Raw genomic sequence first — 22,731 nt, 5'->3', positions numbered from 1 at the left:
GGCTTTCTTATAACTTTACAAGCATAGTCAATTACTAAGAGGGCTATAAAGTGAAGGCTCAACATTCTACGAATGCTCAACATTCTATGTCTCAACAGGGCCAATAAAACTGTCTACTGACCTGCCTCACTTCCTTAGGTCAAGAATTTGATGAGGAGATGGTGAAGGAATAGCATCTGAGAAGCTGTTCTACCTTCAGTGATGAAGGAAAGACATTTGCCCAGTATTCAGATAGGGCTGTATCTGTATGAAGTCACTCTATGTCCCCAGCTCAATTAAATTAATGGTAATTAATAGCAAATAAATAGTAATTAATAGCAAAATCATAGTAATAGCAAAGAGATCTTATTGCTAGGATTTTTGCTTTAAAACATCTGGCCCACTGCACTGGTTTATGGAGCAGATATATGATTTTAAAATATATCCTCTCCCCAGATCTGTTCAATCAAAAGAATTGTAGCAAAGAGGCTTCTTCTCTTACATGGAGGGCTCAAGTCTGTAGCTGTCTAGACTAGCTCTCCAGACTGTCTTCTGAGGGCCATTGCACCTTTGCAATGAATCCACACTTCTCTTCCACCCACTCCTTTCTCTCAAAATAATTCTCTGGCTTGTCCATGCCCAAGATTAAGTTTCCTCTATTGCTTTCCTTTAAGAATTTTTATTAACAGCAAAGCATCACACATCCACAGTAAATGTCAAATTAATCTTCCAGGCCATAATGATAAAGCAACAATCCCCTGACAAAGCCCTACTCATATAAAAGTTATAGCTTTCAGGAATGGCCACACTCAACTCTTATTGATCCTTCTCTTATTCTAAATAATATTCTTATTTCTTGATTTTTCCAATTTAAATATCATTTAATGACTTACTAGTCTGGAAAGTAAGACTGTAGTTGTAGTTGTTTTGAATATCAGGCCTCCAACCATTCAAAACTTCTTTTACTTCTTACTTCTCTTACTTCTCCTCTTACCTCTTACTTCTCCTCTTACTTTCTCTCAATATAAATGTAGCACAATCTATAATAAACCACTATGGAAAATGTATTAAAAAACCCCCATGTTCATTAATACATTAATGTGACTATGTTTATGGAAGAGTCATATAGTGTACCATGATCAAATAGCCTTTCTTACACAAATGTTATATGAGCTAAAGTGAATGTATCTTTTAATTTGCTTAATTTTCTAGGAAATTATCAGTAATTAACTTCCCAAACTCCCCAACAGCACTAAAATCTTTTTTTCTAACAAAGGTGAACACATCAGGGTCCACTTAGGGGTGCTGCTACCTTCTTGCTTCAATCTCAGCAGCCTGTCACTCAGCTGTCACCTGGAAGCTCCCATCCTAGCATCATCCCGAGAACTGCTTCTTTCCCTCAGAGGATCCTTTTTTCTAGATCCTGAGACTTCCTCTTTATTGGTTCTTTTCCCTTTTATTAGACCTTAATGCTAGAAAAGACCTTGCACTTATTTGAAAATAGGCTACACATGGAATTCTACTTTGACAATTATTTCTCATAATACACTGAATGCATTCCTTCCCTGTCTTAGTTTTATCAGTGCTGAAGAGGTGTTGGTCCACTCTGATTCCTTATATTGTGTGTATGTGAACATACTTTTTTTTCTTTCTGGGAATGTTTCTCCCTGAAGTATTTATCCCTAAAGTTTTGAAATGCCATCATGATGTCCCTTGGGGTGAATATTCTCTCATTTATTGTGCTGGGCACTCAATGTGCCCTTTCAATCTGGAAACTCATGTCCTTCTTGGATTATTTCTATCATCATTTCTTTCCTCTCTGTTTTTGTTCTTTCTTTTTCTTTTTTTTTGGGGGGGGATTTATCTGTCAGGAACTGCTATAATTCAGATGTTGAATCTATCTCCTCGCACAGTGGTTCTCAAAGTCTAATTCATAGATCAGGCACATCTGCATTCACCTGGGAACTTGCTGGAAATGTGCATTCTCAAGTCGCAGAAGTAGCTTGTGATTTAACAAGCCCTCCAGGTAATTCTGATGCAGGTAAAGTTACAGAATTACTGTTTTAGACTGATCCTCTGGTTTTTTTTTTTTTTTTTTTTTTTGCTCCTTCCTCCTTCTTTGTCCTCAATGTTATTCTCCAATCCTTCAACTGTGTTTTTCATTCCTTCTATTAGGAATACCAAATATTCATTTCTGAGCACTTTTTCTTATTACTTGAAAGTTTTTCTCTCTTATTTTATAGCTGTCTATTCTTGTTTCATGGTGGCATTATATTTTATTCTCTCTCTCAGGGTATTAATTTAAATTATATTTCACTTGTTTTAAGATTTCTTGTATGGTTTATGTTTCTCTTGGTTTCCTTTTTATTTGCTGGTTTTGCTTTCTCTACTTAATTTAAGAAGATTTTACAAGTATTTGGTGATCCTTAGAGGTCCGTATCTATTTAAAAGTCTGGTAAAATAATTTATAGAATAGTCACTTTCAAGCCTATAAACCTCACTTGGATGGTCAGATGCCAACAGAAATATACTCTGAAGCAATAATCAGCGTTGTCCAGAATGGATGATCTAGGTAACTTTTTTTTTTTTTTTTTTTTTACCTTTTCCATTTCTAATCACTATACAGAAAAACACTTGTAAAAATAAAACAAAACTCTGCTACATAGGCTTGCCTGGTGGCGTAGTGGTTGGGGGCCCGCCTGCCAGTGCAGGGGACGTGGGTTCAGGCCCTGGTCCGGGGGATCCCACATGCCGCGGAGCCGCTGGGCCCATACGCCATGGCTGCTGAGCCTGCGCTCTGGAGCCTGCGAGCCGCAGCTGCTGAGCCCCGCGTGCCTGGGGCCGGTGCTCTGCTGCGGGGAGTGGCCCCCGCTTGCTGTGGCTGGAGGGGGCCCGCGGGCAGTGATGGGGACCCAGTGCAGCCAGGAATAAATAAATAAGATCAATAAATTTATTTTTTAAAAAAGCAAACAAAGAAAAACTCTGCTACAGCTACATCCCTTTGAATGGAGTCTACTTACTGAAGTGATGAGCGATGACCTTTTAACCTCATCATGCTTCTCAGATTAATTAGGTTTCAAGATGTAATCATGAGAGTGTAGAGAACTAGAAGGTGAGGAGAGGATCGCTTTTAAGTTCTGGGTCACTGACACAAACTGAAAGTATTTAGCCTCTGCGTGTGATCACTTATGCTTTGAATCAGGGATGGTGGGGTCCAGAATGTGCTCAGGGTTATTCAGATAAAATGTTTTACGTAAAGATGGAAGGTGTTTGTACAAGAGTTTGGTTATTTGATCATCTATTCAAAAACAGAAGCCCATGACTTTTCATGAACCGGAGCCCTTGTGAGAATGAACCACAACTTGATTGAAAACTCTGAGAAGGAAACTCGCCACCTTCCCTACCTTTGAGAGAGGAAGTGCAGCTGGATGGAAAAACAATAATTGGTGCCTCCACTGAATTAATACTCCCACATCACCCAGACATTTGTTTTGTGACACTAAAAATACTCAGCTTTACTTTCCTTGGTAATGGTGAACTCAAAATGAAACTAATTACATCCTGAACATGAGTAATACCAGGTGTGAAGTAAGTGCTTCTTCTTAGAATACAACTAAGAGACAAGAACACGTCCATCTCCTAATGGGGTAAGAACAAAAGCCAGAACCACCTCCAGTCAAAGAGAATCAAAAGTGTCGAATTATGGGATGGTTAACAGCGGAAGTGTGATGATGAACCAGCTCTTTCATCATTTTACACGGTAAAAGTTGTGACCCAGAGTGATTAAATGATATGTAAGTGATTATAGCTAGTACACTCCAGTTGACTGAACATAATATTTATGAGCCTGGAAAAATGTTTGGCACTAGGAAAAAGAGGAACAAAACAGTCTCCAAGTGGAAGGTGGTCACTATCTCATGCAGAAATAAATGTAAAAACACAGAATGACAATGCAGTGTCTCCAGCCAAGATGGGATTAGAACGTGCATCTCTTGGTTTATCAATGGCACTTACATCTACCCAGCTGTCTCGAACACTCTGAAACTTGGCCCTCAGTGAATCAGATCTATCCGAAGTAAGACGGGCAGACTGCAGTGAAAGAAAACTTAACATCACTTCCGGCACATTTCAGGTATCCATGAGAAACACTGGAGCCCTGCTGATTAAAATAAAATAAAATGCCAAGGTTTCCTCGGCACCAAGGAAACTTTGACCTTTGCTTGGGGGCCTTCAGAAAATTCTTTCTAGTTTAGAATCTCAGGAAAGGCTTCCAGCTAACAGTGAAACGTAGCCACTGTTATATGGTGAAGCCCAGCAGCATAATTTCCAAGAGCAATCCTCGGACCAAAAGAAGTCAGGAGGAGAAGGGATGCAGCCAATTGGAGGATGCGTGCAGCCTGGGAAACTGCACCTGGCACTTGCTTCATGCACACCCGAGGGACATCAGAGCGAGAACGGTACAGGGAATCAAGCGCTGGGCTCAGAGAACAGCTTGGGTTTTGTCTCAGCACGGATCAATCTTGTTGTACAATACTGGGCCACTCACTTTATTTCCTCGCATTGCAGTTTCCCTATCAGTGCGTAAGGGAAAAAAAAAACAAAAACAAACTCTGATGTGACCACATTTGCCCTTCTATAAATATGATGGGCATAGAACAAAGGGTTTCCAAATATTTCCCCAGAGGAAAGTCACAAATGACACAAGAGATTTGAAGGGGATATTTCTGACGCATCACGTGTGTAGACGTGTGCATTTTGATTTCTTTTTTCTACTAGGAAAGCATTCACTCACAAGTATCACGGATGGGTTTGGACTTAGAATGTCACTCTCTAACACAATCTTCTTGAAAGGGGAAACCCTTGGGGTAAATGATGGTGCTTATACCCAAGAACAGGAAGAAAGGAAAAGACAAAGAAAAAATAACAGACCATATGTGTATCAAAGTCAAGGTCCTGGCTTTATTTATACGATGTTCTTATTGAAAAGATTCTATTGAGCGTGTGCCTGGAGCCCAGGGTTGTGGTAAGTCTCGCTGTTGGCCCCAGTGAGAGTGTAGTCCCGGAAACCACCTCTGCGTATTTCTTCATGGGCATGGAAGTGTTTTATTTGTCTGACAAAGGATGGCAGAAGACTCAAGACAGAGGCAGTGCTTTCTTTGGGGACGACATAAGAGGCAGCAAATAGGGGAGGGACTTTCAACAGTCAGGTCTTTGGGGGACTAGGGGATAGCAGTGAGAAAGCCACAATATCTTCGCTGATTATTAGCCTTACAAGGTGAGGAAAGCGCACAGTGAGCATCACGACAAGAAATGGTGAGATGCCACCCTCCAATGGCCTAAGTATGTCCAAGAGGAAGCTGGGCCACAGGAACATGAGGGACATTGTTTCTGAAGGTCTGTGCGGTCCTTCTTGGGGAACCACAGAAATCAATCCTAATCCTTCAGTTTTGCAGGTGGGAGCTGCCTGTTCCCAGAAACACAACTATCTCAGATATAGAAAATGAAACAAGATAAGATAAAAGGAATTTTGCCCTGACATCATTTGTATCCACCCAGTAGATGCAGCCATGTGACATCTGCATTCCATTCGTAAACATGTAAAATGCCCAAACCTATAGTAGGGTCAGCATTGCCTGTAATGTTCAAATGCAGAGATGACTTTGTTTTAGGATAGTCTGCAAAAGTCTCATGGCTCTTGAGTCAGAGCTTAAGTTTGAATATAATTTAAGTAAACGGGAGGGAAGAATGAGAAATTTCCAGTCCCACCCCCGCAAAGAAAAACGGTAAGTAAAAGCACAGATACGCCTGAAAGAAAGGGAGTTAGATGCACAGAACTATCTATCAGGAAGGAGGCTGCGTGTTGGATACTCTTGCGAGATGAAATTGCATTATTAGAATAACAGAATACATAAATAGAAAACAGAATTATATATTAGACTATATAACGTTGCTCACAAGGGCATGCCCTCACCCCTCCTGCACCCTCTTGGGTATCTGATGTACTGTTCTATGCGGAAATCCTGAATAACATCCCTGTACCCATAGGTGGAGACAGAACATATTTCTTCTATTTTCCAAGTGGGAAATTTTAGATACAAAAAAATTCACCCACAGTTATCAGGCCAAGACAACTCAAGATCAGAATCCAAGGTCACCCACTCGCAATCAGTTCTTGCTACCTGTGTATGAGAAAGGGACCTCACTTCAAATGACTATAGTAAAAAATTGTGTGGCTTGATACTCACTCTATCACCTTATGCAAGTATTTTAGTAATAACTTGTATTAAATTCAGACATTACATTTTACTATGTCCATGTATAATGTATAATATATAATGCATAATAAATAGCACATAATAGATACTGACATATATAATATATAGCACATATAAATACATAATATACATTGACATACATAATATATATAGTACATATAAATATAGTATCAATATATTATATATATTTATATATACATGTATTTAATGGAAGGGACAGGCAAGGGAAAGTCTGTTTAGCACCTTAAAAAAGTCTATTTATGTAAACAAATTTTGGGCATACAGTTTATTTATATTGGGATTTAAGGAAATAAATATAAGTACATCACTGAAACTTCCTGAAGAAATTTGGGTTTTCTTTGTTTGTTTTCAAAGAATTACTTCATTTTCCTCCAAGGTAGATAATTTTATCCTGTCCTCTTTGGAGAGAAAAATGTATGGCTTTTATTTCTAATACAAGTGCCTATGTTTTTTGAAAAATCATTAATTAATCTACTTATTACACATAAATTTTATAGGCTATTTTTAACACTGCCTTAAAAAATGGGCTTCTTCCTGTTTTGAAGGTTTTCAATAATAGGCAAAGTAAAACAATATCCTTCCTTCTATGGCTCAGAGAAAACACTGAATTAAGCAGCAGAAACTATTTGTCCATTTGTCTAAGGTCAGGGGGAAAGAGCCTTAATCTTTTTGTTTCAAAGATTCCACTCAGATGCCCCCAATAAAGGTAAGAAGTGCTACAGATCAATTACTAATTTGTCAAAGCATTAAATAAGACAGGTTTCACCTCCTCTTAAGACGGCCTGACTCAATGTTTGCCCATCACAAGTAGACTTAACAAGCCCTTCATTGCAACCAAGCAAAACTGTGTTTCCATCAACAACAAATGTGCTTGAATGAACTTTAATTTACTGTTCTGGATCTACGTTCTTTCCCTCTCCCCTTAAAAAAAAATTAAAAAGAATATGCAAGTAATATCAGAGTGGCTGTTAAGATGAAGGTGATTAAAGGGCTAATGTGAAAAGGTGCAGATTCAACAATCCAATACAGCACATCCACCTTCTGGGACACTTCAGTTCCACAACTCAGCTGGGACAAATTTATTTTTGTAGTAATGCACGGAGAATTCAAGGATGGGTGGTTTATAGTTATAGCAGCTGCAGATTAACAATAAAAGCAGTTGAGTGAAGCAGGTGGAACAGACTCTCCTTTGATGGAAGAGTGGTCCTTAGTCTTGAAGCAACATGAAGCATTTTCAAGTTATTACAAAAACTTTTATGGCTGGAATATAAAGCTTGGGGTCTCTTGCAATTTGCGTTTCCAAATTTGACCTTAGAAGAGGAGGCGTGTAAGAGCTGAAATGTGTCCCCTCCCAATGTATAGGCTGAATTAACTCCCTGTCTCCCCAAATGTAACTGTATTTAGAGATTAAGTCTTTAAACAGGTATTAAGTTAAAAGGGGTGGCTGGAATTGTCTCTAATTCAATCTGACTGGTGTCTGTATAAGAAGATGAAGTTTGGACACAGAGAGAGACACCAGGGATGTGTGTACACAGAGGAAAGCCCATGTGAGGCACTGCAAGAGGTGACCATCTGCAAAGGCAAGAAACCAAGCCTGCCGGTACCTTGATCTTAGACGTCTGGCCTCCAGAACTGTGAGAAAATACATTTCTGTTGTTTGAGCCATCCAGTCTGTGGTATTTTGTTATGGCGACTCTAGCAAACCAAGATGGGACATAAGGTGATTCTTCACTGCTCAATCCTGCACTACCATTATTCTAGTTCATGGTGATGGTTTTGTATCAGCTCCAATCACCACTAAACTATGTATAACCATTATATTAGTCATTCCCCTTCCCCACCCTGTATTTTCATTATTGCTCTTGTGATTAGATGTTTTCTCCCTAACCAGGCTGTCTACAACTCCAGGTCACAATGTCTATCGTGGGCTTCAGTAGTAACAATTAACATGTACCGTTGTACTGATAATATGTGGGTCAAACTGGTACTAATTTCAAAGTTTCCAAATAAAAGTATTCCTTTTGCCTCAGATAAAATAAAGGGATTATTCATCCAACAGGAGAAGTCCTAGATAGGTAAGCTAGGAAAAGCGGTGGCTTCAATGTATCCCTTAAAGGATGTTTAAATGCAGTTTAGATATTATCACCTAAAAAAGAAAGAATGCAAATGCCTGGAGCTCTACACCTTAAAAGATGGATTAGGATGCAAGAAATTGAAAAACAGGTGTTCCACATGGTCTCCTGTGCAATAAACAGGGGCAAAGGTACCTGGTTAAATATTGCTAGTCTTAGGCTGAGAGGCATAAAATCAAAATTAGCAGCTACATCCCAATAGTATTGAAGTGAGCGACCTGGAGCAACTGGCAGATGGGGAAGAAATTAAACAAGTAAATGATCAGAAAGGCAAAATCTCAATCTCCGTTTAGAATGTTCCAAATATCACCTGGAAAACTCCTACTCATCCTTCAACTCCCTAAATCTTATGTACTCTCCTATGGCAAACCTTCTCAAACACCCAGAAGTCCTTTGTGCAGACTTCAAATATAGCATTTATCAGATTACTGCAAAATGACTGTATCGTTCAAAGACGGTAAAATAAGAAAAAGAATGTGTACCTTAGAAGGAATTAAATATGATAATTGATATTCCCTTGATTTTTCATTACCTTTCGTTTTATTATTCTGTGTCCTCAGAACATAGGCTAGTTCCTGGTAGGGGGAAAGTTCTGGATACTCATTTATCCCAGTCCCCATGGGAACTCTACCTATCCTTTCATAATTAGTGCCTGACGACCATTTTCTGAAAGGAGAACGTGAAGCAAATTTAAAAGGATTGTCTTACCACAAATTATCATGCCACCTTCTAACCAAATTACTACTACTGTTGCTGTTGCCGCTGCTACAGAGTGGCACATGCATACGCGCACACAGATACACACACCCACCCCCTATTGATCTGTTGTAAGACATTCTGATTCCCTGTGGCTCACTAGGGTGAGTTGGTAAGAAAAGGAACAACACGGCCATACCCAGTGTTATGACTCAATGCTTGTGTCTCCCCCAAATTCATATGTTGAAATTCTAACCCCCCGAAGAATGGTATGAAGAGGTGGGGTCTTTGGGAGGTGATTAGGTCATGAGGGTGGAGCCCTCCTCATGAATGGGATTAGTGCCTTTGTGAATGGAACTCCAGGGAAGGCTTTTACTCCTTCCCAAGTGAGGACACAGAAGACAGCAGTCTATGAACCAGGAAATGGGTTCTCATAAGACACTGAAACTGCCGGTGCCTTGATCTTAGATTTCCCAGCCTCCAGAACTGTGATAAGCACATTTCTGTTGTTTAAGCCACCCAGTCTATGGTATTTTTTATATAGCACCTGGAACTAGGACACCCAGGGAAGCTGAAACAAAATGAGGCAATGCACTCAAAGGGCTCATGTGAAGAGCCATGCAGAGCCATACAAATATCTCTGTTCCGTTGTCCTCAGTTACTCAAATCTTGATTGACTTACTGTGACCGTGTCTAAAAGAGAGTATACTATTGGCTCCTTGAAGTGACTGATGGAACTCCAGTCCTCAGTCTCCGCTCCTTCTTGCCTCATCTGCACTCCCAAAACTCTCCCCAGTTGAGTTGACAGAAACACCTTCTGTTTCCTGTGGTTGCAAAGCACTCTCCAACAAGTCTTTGCTCGTGCAGTTACCCCCCTTCCAATTCCTTAGAGAGCCATTTTCCAGGCTTCCTTCTTTACAAAGACTTTTCTTATCCTCCCACTTCAGCTCTCCCAATCCTAAGCAAACTAATTCCTCTCTTTTCCATCTTTCTACCTTGAATGACAGTGGTAGCAAGTGTGCAATATATATATATATATATATAAAATGACAATATATATCTTGTCATTCCGGATCCTTCAAGTCAAATACTGAGTGGCCTCCTTTTTGCATTTCCTACCACCCGATGGGCTGGAACAGGATGGGCACTCTATAAGCACTAGTTGAATGCTGTTGAAATGAATAAATGGATGGCTTCGCTTCATCATTTAGGGAATGGTTAAGTCAAAATGTATTATGTGACATGATGCAATACTACACAATAGATAAAAGGAATACATAGACCTCAAACACTTATGTTATATATATAAAATGTATGGTAGTGGTTGCTTGGAGTCAGGGGAGGAATGAGACCACGGGGGGGTTATCCTTCACAAGGATTTTCGCTTTGTCTCTATCTTTTCATTTTCGCTTAAAAAATAAAGAATACTGAAAGCAACTTGCTTGTTAATTCAGGATGGTAGGAACATAGGTGTTTGTTAGATTATTCTTTATACTTCCTGTATTTTTAAATTTAAAATAAAAAAACATACATTTCATTTCTTGAATGTATAGGAATATTTTCTGTTTCATTAACTGGACACGAAGGAAAAACATCATCATGACGTTTTGTTGTTCAGTATACTCTCAAGCCTGGCATCATCATATGTGTGTATGTGTTTATCGTTTGTCTTTGATTAGACTGTAAGTTACATGAAATTCTGTTTGTCTCTGCATCCTTAGCTCTTAGATCATTGGCTACACCCTAGGCTCTAAAAGAAATACTTGTTGAATAAATGAAACAGTATACTGACCATTCTGTGTATCTATCAACCTTTTAAAGATATTATTTCATTAATATAGTCCTTGGAATTAAATTAGTCTTTAGTCAAAGCTCCTCCACTTATTTTAAACAGTAGATTAATTCACTCCTGAAATTACATGCAGATTTGTTGTGCAGATAGGAATGTGCATTTTTCCACATAGAGAGGTGAAAGCAGTAAAATGGGTATGGAGGAAGGGGAATGGTGAAAGATGTCAAAGGATGTTGGTGGTGGCTGGGACAAGGGAACAAAACAAAGGTACAGGGAAGAGAACAAATGAACAGAGAGAGAGAGAGAGAGAGAGAGAGAGAGAGGAGAGTGATAGGTCTAGAGAGACATCTGAGAGAGGCAAGGAAGCTTGTGGTGATGATGACCATGTTTGTTATTGCTATAACAATAATTCTAGACCCCTAACTACTGCCATGTATTAGGTATTTTCTAAGAGCCAAGAACTGTGATGGATTCTTTACATATGGTAACTTTTCCTTTTTCAGTTTAATACCCCAATATTGTACATGTACATAAAGCTCAGAGGGCTCTTTTACTAAAGATTGATTGATTGATAGTGACAGAAAGAGCATCAAACCATGGTCTGTTGTGCTCCAGAGTGCCAGTTCTTAGCCACTGTATGACTGTTATATTTGTCTTTCCTTTCTTCTCCCTGGCCATCAGGAACATCTCAGTGATGGCTTACTGCATCAGCTTTATTGGATTCTCACAGCCAAATGTATAGGGCTAAAGACTTACAGGGGCAGTGGAGACTTATTAATCAATACCCTCCTCTTGTGATGTATGACCAAGTATTCATTTGCATTAAACTGTCCACCCCAGACCAGCTACTATTTTCCAGAAGCAGCATGGAACACGCAGTTCCCAGGGGAGCAGTGCACTTTTTTAAAGTGCCTAAGAGAGCTATCTTGCTACCAGGTAAGGACTTCCTACCATGGATTCAAAACCCAACCTGGTGATCTTGGGGATGCTATTCCTTTGGAGATGCTATTAAGAATTATTTCCCCCACCCCACCCCATTGTTTCCTAAGCTATGATCCAAATTCCAACATTGCTAGAAAAAATCAATACAGAGATAAAAGTATAATTTTTAAAGGAGATGGAATGGAGTTCCCCAGACCTTTTAGATCTATCAGTTGAAAACATTTCTATTTTGGCAACTTCAAGCATTGGTAAAAGTAAGTTGGTCCATCCCTCCCTCCCCTGGGCCTCTGCTATATCATCAATGTCTTGTTCATCATATCCTATAAAACAAAGAAGAGAAAAGGAATTTGTAAAAAAGAAAGAAAAGGAAAGGTAAGGCAAGGAAAGGAAAGGAGGGGAGGGGAGGGAAAGGGGGGGAGGGAGAAGAGGGGAGGAAAGGAAAATAAAAGAAAAAGAAAAACAGAAGCAAGGTCTTCATGAATCCCTCCATGTCTCACAGAATTACTACAATGAGAGCCCTTTGCGGGATGAAGTGGCAACATTCCTTATCTGGTACAGGAGGATGCCGGAAGAAAGAAAACTTGGTTTGAAACAAATAAAAACCAAATCCATTAGTTTGTTCTCTCTGTCGTTTTTTGTTCGTTTGTTTTGTTTTGTTTTGTTTTTTCATTAAAAGGGCAGACCCAGCATATGAAACACTTGGGAAACCTACAGAATCAGAGAGTTTCAGAAAAAGGATAATGCTTCAAGAGCAACTACCTAAAGGCCCCCTCCTTTTTAGGATACTGAAACCTAGATAGACTAGCGAAATTACATGTCAAAAGTCACCCAATCCCGAGATGTTTATTTTTTTGTGGAGTCGGAGTTAATCTTCACAGATTTTTTTTTTCTCTTAAAGTTTCCATATTTTTGTCCTTAAGGTTGTTAATTTCCAAGTGTACCCTCTCTCCTTTCTCATCCTCTTTCCTTCAACTCTAGTAAAAGACAAAAATGGACAGCAGGCAACGGCCACCCAATTCAGTCTCAAGCGTAGGCGCATGATGAGACACCTGGGACAACCAGACTTCAACACAGCCACTTACAATTTTAAGACCCAGTGTTCTCCTTCTCTGGCACCTGTACACAGTGGTACACATCCAGAATCACAAAGCTCATTGGCGTCAAATTCCTACAGAACAATGTTACTTACATGGGCTCTAGACCCGCCTCTACACTTAGCTGTATGATACTGGGCAGCTCAACCTAAACTGAGCCTCAGTGTTCTCACCTGATAAATGGCAGAAATAGCAGTCTTATTTGAGAGCTTCTTTTAGAAAAAGAAGCTCAAGTCAAGGGTATGCTGGTAAACATTTAACAACTGGTTCTCTGGGTTAGTGGGGGGAAGCCCTGATTTGCAGTGTCTGCCAATTTCTGTGGTGTAAATATGCCACCAAATCTGTGTTCAAGCTACAAACAGGATGTCAATGAATACCACACCAGAAAAGATACTGTGAGCTGACCAGAGAACGTTCCAGTACACCAATTACTCCATCTACCTATAGGTAACACCACAGATGTTCTTGCCTTTGAACTTCGACTCACACATTTCACTTAAGCTGAAGCTTTTCTCTTCTCTCTGCACATCTCACTCCTACTCATAATTCAAGACTCAGCCTTATAGCCAACTCTTCCATAACTCTTCCAAGATCATTTACATCAGAATCAATTCTCTGGTTATCCTATCTCTAGTTAACTCTTACTCGATTTCTCCTGTATTTATGAGTTGTGTCAAGAGCCTGTTTTCCCCTCTTTCCCAGCTCATGTCACAGTCTCCATGCTCTCTGACAGCACAGAGCAACATCCCTTGAACATAGGAGGGGTTTGATCAGTGTTCACTGAATAAATTAGTAACTAAAACTACTTTGAAAAAAAACATGACAAAGTCTTATCAAGAAGTATTTTTCCCCCAAGGACTGAGAACTCTTCGAAGACAGGACAGTGTTTAATTCGTGTTTATATTCTTAGTATTTCATTTGTGCCAGATAAAAATTTAGAACTAGAGGGAACTGAGCCAGAGCAATGGTATTTCCAAAGTGGCTGATGCAGGTGTTACCAATAGAACCGGGATGGGAGGTGCCCAGTTGACATCGGGTTCCAACCTACCTACAGGATTTCAGTGCTGTGTGCTTCTCCTGCCTCAGATCTGCCTATGAAACCCGGACTTGCCACAGAACGTCAGATCAACAACACCAGTGAGCCTCAGTTATCACTAGATGGCAAGACAGGACCACCAAAACAGCCATGAGATGCACCCAGTCTCCCAGCTGGGAAGCCAAACACGGGAATGAGGGACAGCATCCTTACTCAGCACTGTAGCTGTGAACAGAAGTAATTAGGTTGCGCGCTGAAGAGGCAGAAGGAATACCCAACACATACATGAAGTGTTAGCCTAGAGGCAAAAAGCCAAAAAGGTGAGCTGAAGGCTATAAACCCGGAAGAATTAGGACCAGGGACTGACATTCCCAAGAGGCAGTGAGGTAAAATGGAAAACAGTGGTCTGGCCTTATCATGGATGACAAACTCTCAATTGTCTGCCATGTTCAGGAGAGAAAGTCAATATTGGGAGTTGCTACTTTTGACTATATATGGAATAACATTTTTTTTTTAAAAAGAGTACATGTAAAATGCAGAAATTACACTGATACTTTCTTGAAAACTTCAAAAGCTACCTCAGGATGATTACAAAGCTCATTTCTGATTGCACTATAGGGATAAAACAATGCATGCTGGTTTACTATGTGCCCAGTTAGGAAACAGGCTCTGAAATGTTAGTGCCTCGGCCAAGGCCACACAAGCTAGTACCTGGCAGATCAAGCCCAGGACTCTCTGAATCCAAACCCCTTGCTCCCTTCCGCTATGTCATCATGCAAACTAAAGCAAAAACAAGGCTCTAAAATAATGCTTTACCTTTGTCTTACGTGGCTTACATAAATCTGAAAGGAATTCCGAAAGTGTCAGGACCTAGCTTCCAAAGGTAAATACTTTGAGGAATAACATTCAGGTGGAAGTAGAAGCTCTTGACTAATTAAGATAAAAAAGGAAGGTCTATTATAGTCCAGCCTCATATATTTAAAATAGCGTTGCTATTTCAGTTAAGGGTCCAAAAATGGTGAATTGAGGTAAATTTTCCTTGTTAGAGCTTATTCTCCATCAGGGCCTCACTGAACACCTGGATCTGTCTGCTATTGATCTGGTACAGACTACCTGGTAGATGGATACTTAAGGTAGAAATCAAGAATTACAACATGTCAATAAGGTTTTTTTTTTAATTCTTTATGATGCCCGTGATACACCTGGGACTTTCTTTTCACCTTCTTTGAAATGTGGGACCAGGTAAAAATGTTAACCCTTATGGACAACCTTTTATTTTACCCCATGACTTTCCCATTTCTTTTGCTTCTATGTGTGCTGTGTTTTGTTTTGTTTTAAGCTTTCAAATCCAGTAATGATCTCCAGTTATCTTATGCCATTTTTGCGAGATGATTAGAAAACTTTACAGTACTCTTCTGGCATAATACAAATACTGTACAAGCAAAAATTGGGTGTAAAAGCAAAACAACTAGTTGGGTAGTTTATATGAGTGGCAGAATACAATTTACTGAGCCTAAAATATTCCATAGCCTTTCTAGGCTAAAAGTGGTGATTTCTTTCACAGAATTCTAGGCCATTTGCATTATCCAGTCTTACTGGCTGCAGGCTACTCAGGTTTAAAGCACTGTTTTATCACACTAGGGTCCACCTGAATCTAAGTCAAAATCTGACCAACCCAGGTCTTATTTGTACATACCTGAAAGCAAAACTGAAACACAGTGCCTCAAGAAAACTCAGTGTAAGTGAAAAACCAACGGATAAATCATCTTTTTATAAAAATAAACAAGAGCAACAACAAAGCACTTCTTTTTGTTTTTTCTAAATAGAGGCTAAAATGGTTTCCAAAAGAGATGTAGCCTCCTACGCAAAACTTCCATATACATTGGGTCAATGCTAAAATTATGGTTTTGGACCAGTCTGTCAAGCAACTCCCTCAACCAAATTCTACCATTATTTATACTAATTTTCAATGGACATGGCCACTTAACCAGTTCACTGCCTTTAGCTGTACTTTCAAGCCCAGAGAATTGATATTGGTGCAGCCCAAGGGCATCCAGAGATGCTCATGTGCTCAGTTATGTATCAGACATTTTCCCTTAGCGAAGCCTGAATGGACACAAACTGTGATCCTAATACATCCTCGAGCAAATGCCTTTCTGGAAAACACACAGTATACTGTGCCATGTCACTTATTTCCTGTCCTCTCCCCTCTCCTTTGATATGGTCAAAAAAGCATATTCTCTTAGGAAAAAAAAATCAAGTACAACATGTTTTATCACTATAAATTTCCTTTGCATTATTTTCCTTGTTTTAGCACAGCAAAGGCCCCAAGTTGGAGGATTCCTTATCCTTGTCAGGACCAACGTAAGACAGACACGGGCCATTTCCAGAGATGGAAGGGAAAAATATACAACCTGACAGAGAGGGCTCTTTCTCTTCTTGTCCCCATGTTCCAGGCACTCACGGTGGCTTTTGTTTTGTTCACCTCCCTCTTGGTGGGAGAGAGGGTAGGTAAACAATTACCAAAGGCTCTGATCTACTTCCAGCTTTGCAAGGAGAGAAAAGGGGTTGGGGCCATGGCCATGGCCTGGGCCTTCTACTCCTGTTTTATCTCCAAACCATTCATCAGCTACTAAGGAGCAGACATTCCTTCATAGAACAATTAGGGGCTGGGGACCACAATTAACTGTTGATTAGCACTTTAGAGATTGTACTTTCAGGAAGAAAAGGAAGATCTTAGAACAAAAATCATGTGGGTTGGTTTTAATGAGTGTTGCTAAGAATGATGAATTACCCCAAACTCTAATATTTCATAAGTTCTTATACCCTTCTTTTCTTACTCTTTGAGAATAAAAATATAGGGAAAATGTTAAGTGTGGGATTTTCTGACTCAAACCCACAAAAACGTCCTTGAGAAGGTCAGCTGTTAAGTATCCCAGGGCACCTGTCATAACTGGGTCAACAGGTTGAAAATTTGGCAGGTGGAAAATCTTCCTGTCTGAAACTTTTCAGCCCATGCATTTCTTCTCAAATTACAACCCAATAGTGAGCCTCTGTCAAATGGTCTAGAGACACCGATTTTTTTTCTCCCTTTTAAGAGGCTTTCTGTCCATCTATAAAACATTCCTCTCTTCTCTTTACACTGAAGTTTCCTTCAGATGTTTATAGGACACATTAATTTGAGGGGTTTGGATAGGTAGCCATTTTCAATTTCTGACTGAATAATCTAAACTCCCTTCTCCTCAAAGAAACATAGTTTGAGGAAAGTGCTCTCTCAAGAATTTTATTAAAATTCAGGATTATTTTTTCATTTCAAGTACAAAAATTGAGATCAAAATGAGCAAGAAATATTTGCTCGGTGCCATATTTATACCTAGTATATTACTTTGAGTTTTGGTGAAAGCAGCTCAAGACAGCAATGGGCTTTGCCCAGAGGGAGTTTCATTCTAGTTAAGAATTAACACATGAAACATGAGCGTATGGAGGTCAAGGTCTCATTGATTGTTTTGCAGTCAGAATGGAACATGAGTCAGGAAGTAGGATCTATGTAGAAATATGGAGGAAAACATTGCACTGGCTACGCAGCTGTGAATGGGATGGAGGGACTATTCAATTCTCACGGTCTACAGAAATGTGGATAACTTAATTTATATTAAAAATAAGAGTTATTACCCTTATAAATGTATTGTCTCTACTTAAATTAATTTTTCTTCTAATTTAAATCTAATAGTAAATTTATACTATGTCATAGAGTGGGCACATTTAATCTTTCCGTCTATTCAACTACGATGCCTTTGGGTTTATATTTACAGAGAGTAAATGGAGCATCTTTTCAGTCACTTGCTGCCAAGCAGAGTGCTGTGTTGGGAGATGATTGTTCATTTTTTTTAATAGCAGTGAGAACAAATTGCCCTCCATCAAAGGGCTGTTGTGAAGCTGTGGAGAGCGTTACTTGCAGAGGTTTTGGAGCTTGTTGGACAGAGGTGTTATCTGAATCAAAACCTGTGAAAAGAAGAATAGCTATAACATTTTCTAACAGTGAGAAACTATTGTGTTGTAAAATAGTTTCTAAAGGGAAGAGTGCTCTAGACATTATTTGTTAAATTTAGAGGAACAAGACAAATCAAGGAGCAAGGAATCATTGGAAATAAAACAACCTCCAAAAGGGTAGAGAAAATAATTTATTACTAATTTCCATGGCCCCAATGTTATAAGAATAGTAAGAGTGATGCCAAGAGACATTTAGTAGAGCTAAATCCTACACTTTACTGGAGAATTGAATTATTGGAGTAGCTTCCAGTTGAGACGGATAATTTTACCAGGCTGTATTGTGTTCCCATTCTAAGGGTATAGCAAGAAAAACAGTTAAACAAGGTTCAAAGGCTTAATGCCCTCGGCTCTGTAGGGAAGGATGCAAACAGAAGTGAGAAAACATCCTTTAGCAGATCAGGATTTCAAAGGAATAAGACACGAAGAAATGAAATAAATTTTCCGGGTCTCCACCACTAAATTATGCTGTTAAATAAAACTAATCCTTCACTATAATTTAATCTATAATAATGATTGTCATTACAGTTCTGAAAATAAACCTTCAGTCTTCAAGGAAACATCAAAGTAATTCTGGTTTTTAATTTTTTTTTCAGTTTTGCTATGTACTTTTTAAGTTATTTTTCCCATACTCATGCTAATATTTTTCTGAAATTCAAATGATAATAGATTATCCCCATTTCCCCACCATAGGATGTATACTGTCTATGAATATTAATATTTTTTCTAATACTTTTTTAACCAGAGTCATTAATATGATAATACTTTGGTAATGAATTTACAAAAATTCCATACAAATACTACATGTGCTAATACAATGAAATACTGTGGAAATAATATGCATAATGCATTAGGCTTTGTTACAGATGCCTGCCAAAAATAGTGTTTGGCAAACAGTAGCATGCTTGAAAAATGCCCAACCGATTAAAATTTATTGCTGCTGATAGACCCAGGGCAAACACGGAATGATCTTTGCTATTCATGCCTTGGCAGACACATCAGTTCACTGACTGCTCAGATTTTCTCTGAAAGCTTCTGGACATCACAAAAATTAAGGAAGACACTTAATGAGATGTTTAATGCTGGGGAGAGTGACTCGTCCACACAAAGGAATCCCCGATATACCACAGTTTCATCTCCGTGGATGTCGTTCCTGGCAAAGGGTCAAAGCTCCATCCAGCAGCCAAGGGCAGGGCTAATCTGCGTGCTTTCTGTGCTCTGTCTCTCTTTTCACAGATAGTTGCTTTGGAAAGCGGGAAGCTGTGCTAGCATGAAAGCACTCTCTTCTCTCCATGCTGTTCCCGGTTTGATATCACCTAATGCCTTATTGCTTCGTGATTGCACCTTCCAACATACATGGAATTCCTAGCACTGTGAGTTACAGTGTGGTGAGAGGTGAGTCAGGGGCTATTCCATTCACTGGAGTCATGGGAAAAGTGTTGAGCTCTGGGGTGGAGCTTTCCAAACATAGAATTTTCTATCTCCTTTAGAAACTAAATATAATTTGACAGTGAGGCCACTGACTATTGTTGCAAATGAATCAAGATTCATGCGATTGCTAAAACATCACAAGTCCATCAGTTTTCTTAGATTGTTAGCACTTGTGGGGTCTTTGAATTCATTTAATTTAGTCCCATCATTTTACAGATGGGCAAATTAAGGTACAGAAAGAGAAGGTGACTTGACCGACCGAGGGTACACAGCTAATTAGTAGCAAAGTCAAGATGACAATTCCTAATTCCCAGCCCAAGTCCTTCCATCAATGGCACTGGCTTTACTGAAGAAGAAAAAGAAAAAGACTTGACATCTGAGGTACCAGCCCACGTCCTCCTGCCCACTGGTGCTGGCTATTTCTTCAAAGGACTGGAGGAGAAAAGCTTCTCTGGTGGAGGATAAACAGAATGAATGGATGCTACTGATGAGCCCCAAATGGGGTAAGCTCTCAAATATGTGTTTAGATAGATATCTAGATACACAAAATTTGAGACAAAATGAAATTTTAAGTGCTGAAGTCGATGATTTTATCCACATCTTTCTTTCTTTCTATCTATCTATCTATCTATCTATCTATCTATCTATCTATCTATCTATCATCTATCTATCTATCTATGTATCTATGTTTACTGGAAGAAATACAGCTTCTAATTATCTGAAAATTTTAAACTGTCCCTGAGGAAGATCCTGGTCAGAAATACTTAAAACTCCACAGTTCAGAAATGGTTTCTGAAAGTGAAATTGAAATTCATCTCTGAATTTAGAGAAAAGGGCAAGAGAGACCATTAAGTTTAGCAAGAATGCAAGAATTGCCATCAATCAGACAGTTTTAGAAATATAAACAACCTAGTAAAGAAGATTGGCCAATCTATAAAAATCAGCAGAAAACAGTTATAAGGATCATTAGCAGAAGAGAACAAACGGGAGCATGAAACCACAGGCATGCTCACCATCAAAATGCAGAAATTTAACCTCTGAGAAGGCAGGATGAGATGTATCCATTAAGAAAGATAACAGAAGGAGGGAGCGGACAATAATGAAGTGACTAATGAGTTCAATTTTAGTTTATTTAAAATTGACTGAAAACTACCTGAGTGGAAAAGGAATTTCAACTTGGAAGTGGTGGATGTTGAGCTGCTCTCTAAACAGCAAAACAGAAAAATGTTGCTGGCAGCTGCCTTAGTGAAACTCATGCCATTGAGGTCCAGCCTCAATCTGGCTCCCTCTTTTGCCCTGTGCGAGTCAATTTTCAATAAAACATCCAGGAGGCTGTGCACTTGTAAAACTTTATGTTCATTCATCCACCACATTTGTTGATTGCTTACTATGCACAAACTCTTGCGCTAACTGATGAGATAGAGCAATAGAGCACAAATGGATAAGGTTTCTATTTTCTTGGAGTTTACACTGTAATTAGGGAAGCAAGAATGAATTAGGACAATATCATCCCTAGGAATGTATACTTAAGAAATTGAGTAATTTGTTCTCAGAGAGGAACACAGGTCTCTGACAAGGTATGATAAAGACCAGCAGTACAGCCTGGGAATTTGGGGAAGACTTCTCTGAAGCAATGAAAGAAGGATGAGAGTTACTTGGTGGAGTTGGCATGGGAGATTCCTCTAGGGAAAACTGCATATGCAAAGGCCTTAGTTTGGAGCAAATGACTACCTTAAAGTAGAGAGGACCTGAGAGGGGACATTTCTTCTATCTTAACGCCATCCTCACAAAACTCAGCTTTCTAAGAGGGAATGACTGAGGACAATTTAAGAAGCATCTAAAATGCACTTGACTTCATCGAGTCCTTCATTTGATCAATCAATATAGTCAGACATTTTCCCAATTGAGGTGAGATCAGCAAATTTCAAAGCACAAACTAATTTGCACTGAGCTGAAAAACAAGTCACCCAACATGTCTCTCTTTCAGACAAATGGTGACAAAATTAGTAAAATGCAGCCTGAAACTGAAAGCCACAGCACAGGCAGCCACAGCACAGGCAGCACCACAGGGAAGTCTTCCTATTCTGAGCAAATTGGCCAGACAGCATTAGGAAAAGGGCTAGGCCCACAATAAGGCTAGCATTCTTTTTTTCCCATTTAAGATTCGCTCAGTTTGTAAGGCTGGGGAAGAAAAGAACAATATCTTACTCAAGTGTACATTGGCTAGGAGCAGAGAAAGAACCACTGGCTGTGCAAGGTGATGCCTTTCCTGGAAACAATCCATTTTGGAGACCTCGTGTTCAAATAACCAATTTTATTTCTATTTATTCATGTGTCCTCCCCCTAAGCTTTTTATTTTTACTTTTTTTCTCTATTAGTCAAGCCTTTGGCTATCACGTTGCCATGAGGAATGTTTAATATAAACATAATTAAATAACAACTACTCATTAGCAACAGTAACTGACGGTTAGAAAACAGTATCCCAAATGTATTTATTTTTAAAGCATTATATTAGAACAAATATAATTCTCTCTCCCTTCCTCCCTCTCTCTCTCTCCTTAAGCCAAAGTTCCTGTAGAAAAATAGGCTTTCAAATAGGTGCTTAAGGTTAATGGCTTAAGATACTTGATAGGTGTTGAGAGAGGGAGGCCTTGGGATGAGGGCCTCTTCCCCAGGGTGTAGCACGAAGAAGGACCAATTGAAAATGAAGAGCAAGAAATAGCATACTAAGGGCAGGGCACCCAAACATGCAAAAGTTTCTAGAGTTCAGGCACTTCTTTCAGATATGTGTTTCTAGAACACTAGGAAGAGGGCATCCCCTAACAGGTCACTTGGAACACTAAGCAAATGACCTTTCTAAAGTCTTGGATGGCTTCTCAAACTCTTCCAAAATATAGCAAAAGGAGGAAAACTCCCCAACTCATTCTACGAGGCCACCATCACCCTGATACCAAAACCAGACAAAGATGTTACAAAAAAAGACAACTACAACTACAACTACATCAATATCACTGATGAACACAGATAGAAAAATCCTCAACAAAATACTAGCAAACAGAATCCAATAGCACATAAAAAGGATGATACACCATGATCAAGTGGGGTTTATCCCAGGAATGCAAGGATTCTTCAATATATGCAAATCAATGTGATACACCATATTAACAAATTGAAAGATAAAAACCATATGATAATCTCAATAGATGCAAAAAAAGCTTTTGACAAAATTCAACACCCATTTATGATAAAAACCCTCCAGAAAGTAGGCATGGAGGGAACTTACCTC

At 39.2% G+C, this 22,731-nt stretch overlaps 1 protein-coding gene across 1 annotated transcript in view; it reads right to left on the bottom strand.

The window, feature by feature from the left end:
• Positions 1–22,731, bottom strand: part of DCC (DCC netrin 1 receptor) — a 948,035-nt gene that overhangs the window by 909,012 nt on the left and 16,292 nt on the right. The window contains exons 2-4 of the mRNA XM_028479946.1: positions 17,808–17,969; positions 12,034–12,157; positions 8,940–9,073 (exon numbers count right to left, since the gene is read on the bottom strand). Coding sequence (XP_028335747.1) covers positions 8,940–9,073; positions 12,034–12,157; positions 17,808–17,969 — 420 coding nt within the window. The remainder of the gene's footprint in view (positions 1–8,939; positions 9,074–12,033; positions 12,158–17,807; positions 17,970–22,731) is intronic.

This window comes from Physeter macrocephalus, chromosome 19 (assembly GCF_002837175.3).
Source record: "Physeter macrocephalus isolate SW-GA chromosome 19, ASM283717v5, whole genome shotgun sequence".
NCBI classification, from domain to species: domain Eukaryota; kingdom Metazoa; phylum Chordata; class Mammalia; order Artiodactyla; family Physeteridae; genus Physeter; species Physeter macrocephalus.
Note: the sequence above shows the minus strand (reverse complement) of the source record. Positions and strands in the feature narration are given on the sequence as shown.